At 30.6% G+C, this 10,870-nt stretch overlaps 1 protein-coding gene across 1 annotated transcript in view; it reads left to right on the top strand.

The window, feature by feature from the left end:
• Positions 1 to 9,753, top strand: part of LOC107456991 (low-density lipoprotein receptor-related protein 12-like) — a 62,198-nt gene extending 52,445 nt beyond the window's left edge. The window contains exon 5 of the mRNA XM_043047851.2: positions 8,120 to 9,753. Within this exon, the coding sequence (XP_042903785.2) occupies positions 8,120 to 8,400 (281 nt within the window). The 3' untranslated portion in view covers positions 8,401 to 9,753. The remainder of the gene's footprint in view (positions 1 to 8,119) is intronic.
• Positions 9,754 to 10,870: the final 1,117 nt, after the last annotated feature.

The following is a 10,870-nucleotide window of genomic DNA, read 5'->3' on the forward strand; positions in this document are numbered from 1 at the left end:
TATATATATATATATTCAGTCTCGCCCAGGTTATGCCCTAAGGAGCATTCTAGAGACTTTCAAGTCATGTCTTGGCCCTCAAATTCACCTGCCTTAATCCAATGGAGCATTTGTGGTCCTACTTGGAAAACCAAATTCGTGCTGCCACGCCACCCCCTCGTAATGTGAGGGAATTGCAGGACCAGTTGGTGAGCACTTGGTACCAGATATCTCAGTCTACCTATCAGCACCTTGTGGAATCAATGCCACGGCGGGTGCTAGCAGTTTTGAGGACTAAAGGTGGTCCTACATGTTATTAGCTGGGTGGTGACAATATAATGGCTCTTCGGTGTATTCTGTAAAAACTATTTTTTGAAAAGTTCACAGAAGTATGCGACTTCTACGTAATTTTTTCAAAACTTTAAGAATTTGCAAAAAAAAAAAAAGAAAAATCCTGATGATAGTGTTAACTGAATTTTTTCTAATGTACGAACTGAAAAATGTTCGCTTAAATATTTTTAAATTTCAGTCGTATGAAAACAACTCTTTCTGTTTCTTAATTTCATCTATGATTTCATCAATATTTATATTCTTAACAACATTATTTTGATAAATTTTTTTTTACACTGGCGAGTTATTATTTATATACAGACTTGCGATTGAATTATCTATTTTTCATCTTTGATTAAATAAACATACGGTGCACGTGCACTTATTTTAGTCTTGGATAGATACTGAAGTTTTTTGCTTTTATGGTTGCCACATACAAATTGTTTACTTTGAAAGAAATGTAGATTTGGCGAATGAATTTTAAGGCATCGCTCGCTGAATAATCAAGCAGTTTTCTGAAAAGCAGTTTAAAAAATATAAAACATTTTTCGATGTCTTTAAGGATTTTAAAAGAGAATTATATTTTTCGAGATTGTAGAATGCGTGAAATTATGAGCGTATTAAATCGTCACGAGGAATGAAATATTTCTTGTAAGTTCTGGAATTTTTAATTAAATTCTCCAATAAACAGTGTCGGGTAACTGAGAAAAATAAATCTAGAATAAAGTATTCAAATTTAATTTAAATACTTTAAAATATCTAAAATGCTTTGTATATTTGCAGAAAAATTTCCGTTTTAATTCCTATTGTAACATTATAAAATATTCAAATCAGTTGGTTCGTCTTTTTTTGATGAAAATTTTTCTTTGAATATGAAGGCTTTATTTGAATTGTAGCAACCCCTTCAAGAAGAAAAAAGGCCTCAGCACGAATCAATTTAGTAGTCCGACGAAACGAACAAACTGCGCAGTGGTGGTTATTGATTGTAGTCGTGTCAATTTAACACCTCCTAGAAAAGAAAAGGCCTCCGCACGGGTTACCGTAAACAAGTAGTCCGATCCGTTAGTAGTCCGAGCGTAGTGACATCTTCCGCATTTTTTCTTCATTGCGCAGTTTAGAAACCCGTACGCAGTGACATATATTGCATTTTCTCCCCACTGCGCAGTTTATGTTTGTTACTTTAGTCTACTAAATTTGTTCGTGCAGGATCTTTCTTTCTTCTAGGAGGTGTTGGTGAATTTCGGTTTATCTTTGTCAATTCTGGGGTACAGAGCCTTAAATTGTAATGAGTCTAGCTTTTCTTATCTTGACTGCTTTTTGGCGAATCTGTTTAAGGAATAAATGAGTTAGACATGTACTATTCTTATAGAAAAATATTCAAATATATTCAGATTTATGCTGAAAAAAGAATTTTAAGGTTTTATTACGATTGCTTAGGTGCCTTAAGATAGTGCGCGTGTATCCCTGATTTGAAAACAAATATCGTGCGGTTCTAAAAAAAACGAAAAATTAAAGTAACGATAACAACCTAACACCCCTAAAATGTAAAATCTAAGCTGCATATTATTATTTAAGTATGCTTACATGTACATTTTGTGTTCTCTTAAATTTTTTGTCTACGAATTTAGAAATTTATTCGTATTAAAACCACTGAGTTAAATATTTCAATCTACCAATTTTTGCTTTAGCTGAATGGATTTTTTACATTTGCTAGGGGGATGAGCCCCCTGTTCGCTGACTCTCACGAACTCCGGTGATTCTCGGCATATAACAGTAGAAATTATTCAACCAAAAATATATGTACTGAAAAGAACACTTGTGTCAGGGCTCGAAAAAACTCAAAAATTTTACCCGTCTCCGAGGACGACTTGTCTAACAATGTACCCGTCCTCCTTTGAAACTAACCCGTCGCTTCTAAATAAATAAAAATATTATTTTCTCTCAATTATTACAAACATTTATATAAATTGCACAATGAATTAGTAGTTACTTGGATTACAAATACTAGGATTACATTATACAGTAATAAAAGAAATACTAGGTTACTAATAGTAACCAAGTATTTCTTTTATGAAATAATTTATTTATTTCATGAAATAATTTAAATGACAAAGGTCAGGACGGGAAAATGGCCGTCCGCGCGGACGTCGGATTCGAGAAATTTGTTGTCCGCGGGGAATTTTTGACCGCCGAGGACAGGCGGACGGGCAGTTTTTCGAGCCCTGACTTGTGCCGCTACTTCCCACGTCCACAAATTTCCTTTATGGTACTATTAAGATCTGTTAATGAACATAAAGCTCTCTCGTGCCACAGGTCCTGGGTTCGATCCTCGGGCCGGGCATGGTTGACTCAGCCTTTCATTCCTTCAGTGGGTCAAAAAATGAGTATCAAGCATGCTTGGGTACTAAACACTGGGGGTTCTGCGTTCGGCTGACCACCTAACCAGAACATCTGCTCCTGTACCCCAGAGCCCAAGGTCAAGGTCAAGAAAACTGAGATGGGCACAGTAGTCCTTGGCCCTCTATGGGCTGTCACGCCACTGAGTTTAGTTTAGTGAACATAAAACATTTTTCTATATAATCATTATTTGAAGTAACATTTAGAATTAAAAGTATATTGTTATAACAAATTTGGTGGATTGGCAACTGTAATTTAATATTTTTGCTTACCAAACTGACGGATATATTTTAAATACAATTCATAACTTTGTGCATGAAGCTGAAAATTAAGTTCAAAATCATTTAACAAAACTCTTTTACCGCAATTCATAATAGTATATTAATGTAGTTTGCACCAAAAATAATAACTGTTAGACGATTAATAAGATCAGACACCAATTTAAATGATTTTTATCATAAAATGTAACGTAGAATCACGTTATTCTAATAATAATAATAACGAAAGACAATCTTCTTAAACTCTTAATTTAGAAAACATACAAAGCGCAATAATAACAGTACATATAAATACCTTTAAATTAGTGATACAAAAATACAGGGTTATTCATAATTCCCTCTGTTTACTACAACCTTATGTTTGCTACAACTGGCTTCAGTGGTACATGTTGCTGCCATCTACCGGCAACTGCTTAAATTAAAACTTGAATACTTTCGGAATAATTTCGTATGTTCTTTTTTGCCATATTCGTCTTCGTCTTTTTACTATAACGCTTCGAAACCCCGGAGGGAATTATGAATAACCCTGTGTTTATAGGAAAACAATACCTTTAAGACTTTTATGCTGATGACAACCGAACTAATAGAAAATTAACCGGATTAAACTGGATCCCACTATGTGATTTTCCGGCCAATAAAAATATACCGACAACTTCGAAAACATTATTGGATTTTTATATATAGTTCGAAACCAACGCGTGAATTCAAATTTTATTGTGAAAGAATGTTATTTTTTCTATCATAAAATCAATAATCAATTTCAATAAAAAAAATACTTCTGTACCTACAAAAATATTTTTAGAATTATGAGCAATATTAGTTCAAGGAAACCAAAAAAAAAAATAATCAACGTTTTTAATTTAATCTTATTTTCATTAAATAAATGAATTACATTTCAAAAGTTTTTCTTTTAAATTTTTCAAGATACGAATACTTTTCCAACCTTTTAAAAATAATCATAATTGGATTTTTTCCCTAAATTTAAAATCCTTCGAAAAACTTAGTAACTTTAGAAATGAAAAAAAGCTTCTAGATTAAAATGATGTGCGTTGTTTCATATCAAAATTTAAATAGATTTTTTTTTCTCAGTCAAACTTAAATACATTTTTCAGATTTATTTTAAGGGTAATCCGAATAAGGCTTATGATTGAGGTTTCTGTTAAGCCAATAAAATAAATATCTTTTTTCACAAATTTGGTTGAAGATCTTTTATTGTTATCAATATTTTCAGTTTATTTAAAGTATTTTTATTAATGAAAACTTTCATCTCCTTCCTTTATAGTTATAAAATGTTAATTTTCTTTCTTAATATTGGCTTCAGTTTTATTTATCTTTCACTTTTATGGACTCTTAGGAGTATGTTAGTATGATACATTTAAAAAAAGTAAAAAATTATTAAATTGAACTGAAAGGACTGAGCTTTTTGGTGGTGAACTGATATCTATAACAAATTTAAACAAGGAAAAATTTGTAAATAGTGCAACTAAAGTTTTTTCCTAGTGTGGTATTTAATTTATTTTTTTCTGATTTTAGCTTTGATCTACCTTATTGCATATAAAATGATAAGGCTCTTTCAAAAGTTGTTTTAGGGCTTCGAACTTTTTTGTGACTGTAGTTAAATATACGGAAAATAAAAGTTTTTGTGTGGAATAAGGATTGGGATTTTTAGATTCCTTTTTTTATTCTTTAAAAGTTCAAAATCGTTACTTTTGAAATATTTTGCGCATTCAAACGGAAAAATATTAAAAAAAAAACTAATTTTTCTATCCTATGCAGATTTTACTGTACCATATTTAAAAAACAAACTAAAACAAATAAAAATTTTATAATCCGAGCATATATAAAATTTTAAAAATTAACTGGTCTTTTTTTATCTAAAACTTTTTTTTTCCTAAATTTTTATTTTTTTGCTGTTTTAGTCTTCATCCGTGGTCATTAATTTTGATGCTTAAATAAAAAAAAAAAAAAAGATTTTAGTAACTTACCGCAGTAAACATTTTAAACGTATGCTAAAAATTTGATTTTCAGTTGGTCATTTATGCAGAACAATGTTTTTTTTTCACCCTTTAAAGAAGTTATATAAATATCCAGGAGTTCCCCTGTCTTCTGCATTGGGTTCAAATCGACGTGGTTGGCCTTCTAATGAGGTCGTGACCCGGGTTGAATCCCAGCGATGGCTGGTCGATACGAATTCCGCACCTGTTTCGTACCAACCGCAGTACTAACGTAAAATATCCTCAATGGTTACTGGATTATGGGTTAGAGCCCCCTCGCCATCAGGCTAACCGAGGAATATTTTCGTGGTTTTCCTCTCCATGTAACGCAAAGTGGGTTAGTTCATCAGGAAAGTTTCCAACAAAGGCAATTTCTCCAAATACTTGAACTAGGATTTCCCATGTCTTTCGCATTGGATTTAAAATTACAAGGTCACAAAGCTGAAGATGGTAGTTGTAAAATCAAAATTGGCTGTGCAACGACGATTATAAAATAAAATATATAAAATAAGAATGTAGATTTTTCCTACATTTCACCACTAGTCAATGATAGAACATCTTGAATAAACATCCTTAACAATTAGGAATGTTTTTCTATGGAGTACAAATGAGCAAAACAAAACTATTTTTGTTTTTTATATCAAAGTGATTTATCGCTGTTTATTCATTGTTTTGATGAATCCTTAGATTTTGAAGACCATGAATAAACACTCTTAATATTTGATTGAACTAATTAGAAAAATTCTATAGGAATATATTCTATATGAATATTCTATAGATTCTCATATGAAGATACATCATTGAATATTCATATAGATTTTCTATAAGAATATATATTCATAGTATATATGTACTATGATATATATTCTATATGAATTCGTGCCAGTATTAAAAATACAGCCGGACTGTGATTTAAGGAATTTAATTGGACTGAAAATTTCAATCACTAATTCTGGTTAATTCGTAATAAAGCGATCAAAAACAAAATTAAAAATTTCAGCAATCATAAAACAGTTCTAATGCAACTAACACAAAAATATTTTTTTAACTAGAAATTGTAATTAATTAGAATTTTGATTCAGTGTAATTAAAAATACAGCGAATTATCAAATGTAGCTCATCGCATTTTTGTGCCTGGAAATTCTACTCATTGAAAACATTTTAAAGTTTATTTTTTGAAACTTGGCCCCCAATATTTTCTTACAAACTAAAGTGAACAAAAAATGTTGGCTATCTATTTTTTAATGCATTTTCCTCTGACGTGGTTATAGTTTTTCTCACAAGCAGCTTATTGTTATTTTTTATTGAATGAATGCTACTAGGGTCTAGTAACTAACTCACTTTTTTTTAATTAATACCTTTTTTAAAAATTAATACCTTTTTTAATTAATACCTTTTTTAATTAAAAGCTTTTTCTTAATTAAAACCTTTTTTTAATTAATATCTTTTATATATTAAGCAACTATTTGTTATTAATCTTTATGGAACAAATGAAACCAGGATAACTAGCTCACTTTTTTTGGAAATTTTCCCTGAAGCAATTACTTGTTATTAAATTTTTACAGAACGAATGATACCAGGATTTAGTTACTAACTCACTTTTTTTTTAAATTTTTACCTGAGGCAACTATTTGTTATAAATTTTTACCCAACGAATGATACCAGGGCTTAGAAATTAAGTCATTTTTTTTCTGAATGTTTTCTTTACGCAATTATTTTTTTCTTAATTTTTGTAGAACGAATGATACCAGGGTCTAATATCTAGATCACTATTTTTGGAATTTTTTCCTTAAGCAAGTATTTGTTGTTAATTCATACAAAACGAACGATGCCAGCTTCTAGTAACTAATGCAAACTTGGGCAATTAACTTAAAAAAACAAGCCTTTGAAGATTTTTTTAAGTTTAAATTTAAAAGATAAGCTGGGCACTAATGAAAAAGCAAATGAATTTTCCTCTTTTTTACCTTCCAAACCTCTCTAAAACCTCGGAATGTCTTACTTTTTTTTAAAAATAAAAAGTTAGGTTTTATTAAAAGAAAAAAAAAGATTATGTTGGATGTTGAAATATTTCGTGAATTCTAGGATAATTGGGTACTTGTACTTCAAGAAGAAGAGCCCTGATACCAACACACGTGACCTATGACGTCAGAGTCATCTGATTGTTTATAAGCAAAATGGCGTGATAAAGTTGAGCTAAGTTTCTAAACATAAGTTAGAATGTTATCTAACGTGAAATTAATTAAACACAGCGTCGTATCGCAAATCAAAATTGCTAAAATATAATCCTTTCTCGTCTACGTCTTCTACTTAACTTAGATTTATTATTTGTTTGTATACTTTATCGTAACCATGATATATTTTTGTTTTGTGTACCTGGAACATTCGATGCATAATTAGTTTGTTTATGTCCTACATGGATTCGTGCATGTCTTTGATGGGTTAAGTAAGAAATATATAGTAAAAGAATTGATGTATTTGTGAAAGAATCATTGCGAAAGAATATAACAAGTGTCACAATTTTAACTTGACGGGCTTGGATTACTCGAAATAGAATGGAAAGAACAGCTGCTAATGAAAGCAAATACCTCGTTTCAACAACCGATTAAAATCGAGATACCCACAATACGTCACGTGCAGGTATCCCATTGTTCGTTAAATAGTTTTTTTTTAATCCCTTTTAATCGGGAAGGGAGATGAATTCGTTAAATTATGAAGTTTGATAAATAGAGGTTTGTTAAATCAGGGTTCAACTACATAAACTTTCTGATACGTTAACGAGTAATTTGCCAATCGGCCTGTGTAGGGGGCAGGGAACTGTCCTTGCATCAGAAAGATTCTGGGTTCGAATCCCGGGCAAGGCATGGATGTTTCTTTCTCTCTGAGTGTTCTATGTCCTTTCTCCCTTGTGTGTGTGAATGTGACCCGCCCTATAAACGGGTTTGTGGTTGAAAGAATGGTGTGGCAGAAGTCGAATTCTTGGCCATAGATGGCGCCACTGAAAAACAAGAACTATCGCACTCCCTCAGCCTAAACAGGCATACGACAAAATAAAATAAATAATTTCTCAGTTTGACTTTTCACAGTGTTATTACCGGATGGCTTTTTTCTTGGTCTAATTTTGTTTTTTCTTTCTTTTCACAGCCGAGTTTCCTAATCCAGTGAAAGCAGTAATAGTAGGCAGCGCTGTGATAGTAACTGTACTACTGGGAGTAGTATTAGCATATTTACCAAAAATGTCATTTCATCTGTTCCTCAGGAAGAGAAGATCGAGAGCATTCAGAATTTCCCAAAGGAACGAAAAAAAGAAGCCCATTCCTCCTTCGTCCCTTCCTCAGAAAAAACCATCACATTCCAGAACTGTAAGTTTCCAAACACCTCTGCCACAGATACGAGAGCTTTCTATATCAGAATCAGAAGTCTGATATCGTTCTGAGAACTTTCCACGTCCCAATCAGAAGTCAGGGAGTGTTCTAAGAAGGCTTCTTGATTATGTTATGAGAGAGTTTTATAAGTCGGTGGAAATGGATCTCATGAATTTTAAAACAATGTAGTGTTTTTTATTTCTCTCTCTGAAGGAAAACATTGTTGTTTTTCCTTAGAGTGTATTTCACTTTCTTCATAAAGTATGGGATCATTTTCCCATATGAAATAAATGAGATGCATTAGAACAAGATGTAGAATTCGACCGAAATTGAAACTGCAAAAATGCGGAGAAAATCGCTTTCTCTAAAAGCTTACGAATGAATTCTGAAGAAATTAGTGCAATGAGATGACGAGAAAAATCATATTTTTAATGAGTTTTATGTAAAATGCCATCTGTGAATTTTAAAACAATTGAAATAACAGAAATGTATGGAAAATAGAAATGTTGAGCGAGTTGTGAGAAAATTTAGATAAGTGAATTTTAAAGAAAATGAAATGAACATTTCACACTGGTTAATGTGTTTTATATAAATTTTCATTCGTGAAATCTAAAGAATTGAGAACAACGAAATGTAGGAGTTTCCACAATGTTTAATGAGTTTTATATAAAGTTTTATTAGTGAATTTTAAAGAAATTGAAACAACGAAAATGGCGAGAAAATTCCAACGTGTTTGTCCACATTGTTTAATGAATTTCATGTAACTTTTCCTCGTGAGTTCTAAGGACTTTAAAACAGAAATAATCAATAAGAGAAATCACTTTTAAATAATTTTTATTTTCCAAGTATTTAAAAATATTGATATACGGAAAATGCGTGGAATTTATTATTTAATTAAGATTAATTCTAAAGTAAATAAAACATGAAAAATGAAGAGAATGATGTACTTAATGGTTATTTTGTTGAGTTAGAAAATTCACTAAGCAAGTTGTAATAATAGAGACAAAATGTATTGCAAGTCTTGTTTAAATTTCAGAAAATACCATGTCTTCACATTGTTTTTGTAGAACTGTAAGCAATGGTTTAGAAGACTATGCATATTTATCAAAGAAACAATTTTCAGAATATAAAAGAAAATCGACTTAATGACACTGGTGGAATACAGTGTCTAAATTTTTTTCTTTAATTACGAACAAAGTATGCAAATTCATAAAATAAAATTCATAAATCATTCTGCATGCTTGTGGAATACAGTGCAGACATTTTTATCCTTATTCATGGACAAAGTATAAAAATGTATGAAATAAAATTCATAATTCATTCTGTACGCTGGTGGAATCTGCCGACATTTTTATAATTAATCATGAACAAAATATACAAATTCATGAAATAAAATTCATAAATCATTCTGTATGTTAGTGGTGATAATATTTTTATCCTTAATCATGAACAATACATGCTAATATTTTTATCCTTAATCATGAAAAAAGTATACAAATTCATGAAATAAAATTCATAAATTATTCTATACGCTGGTGGAATACAGTGCTAACATTTTATCTTTAATCAAGAACAAAGTATACAAATTCATGAAATAAAACTCATAAATCATTCTGTGACTCACTCTCTCATTAAGTACAACTAGTGCTAACAATTAAGTACAATTGTACTCACTAAGTACAATTAGCGTGAGAAATAGCATCGTGTGTGGCATTTTTTCATATTTTTATTGTTGAAAAGTGATTAATTTATATGTGTATAGAATAGAAATAGTTGTATCAGTAACTGTATATGGGGTGAATTGTTAAAATGCATAATAACTAGCACAATGCTTAATAATGCATAATAACTACGGTAAGTAAGTATGATAAAAGCATGTAGTTTTATCCTTTAATTGATTACTTTGCATATTTTTCAACACTAAGGACTAATAAGATACGAATAATTTATTGCATTAATTACTACTTAATACGAGAAATCGAATATTATTTATTTTAACTTATTAGAATAGTTTTTATGATAATTGAATTCTTAAAAAAGGCAGGCTTATTATATTCCTTAGAGTAATTGCTTATAATCAATAATAACTTGCTTTTTAAGCAGATTTTATAAGCCATTTAATCACCGTTTTGGTAATATAAAAAGCAATTATGAAAAATCAGTTACCAGATTTTAGAATCATAAAATATAGACAAAATATAAAATATACAATTATACAATATTGATTATCTAACACCGTTCATCATCCTTAATGATTTAAGAGTGTTTATAGACTATATATCTATCATTGCATCACCTTGTCTATACACACATTGCATCACCTAGTAAAATCACCCATAGTCACGATAGTAACGTTGGTCTTGCAATTATAGAACTTTAATCTCGATGACTCTTCTAGTCTATAGTAATCTGTTGCGGAAGTGAGTACGGATTTATAGATATTAATAAATTGCGAAATAAAAGCACAAAAAGCTTATAACGTCTAAGAATAAATATACCATTTTAGGCAAAACATGTGTATTCTATTCAA

Source organism: Parasteatoda tepidariorum, chromosome 8 (genome assembly GCF_043381705.1).
Source record: "Parasteatoda tepidariorum isolate YZ-2023 chromosome 8, CAS_Ptep_4.0, whole genome shotgun sequence".
Taxonomy (NCBI): Eukaryota; Metazoa; Arthropoda; class Arachnida; order Araneae; family Theridiidae; genus Parasteatoda; species Parasteatoda tepidariorum.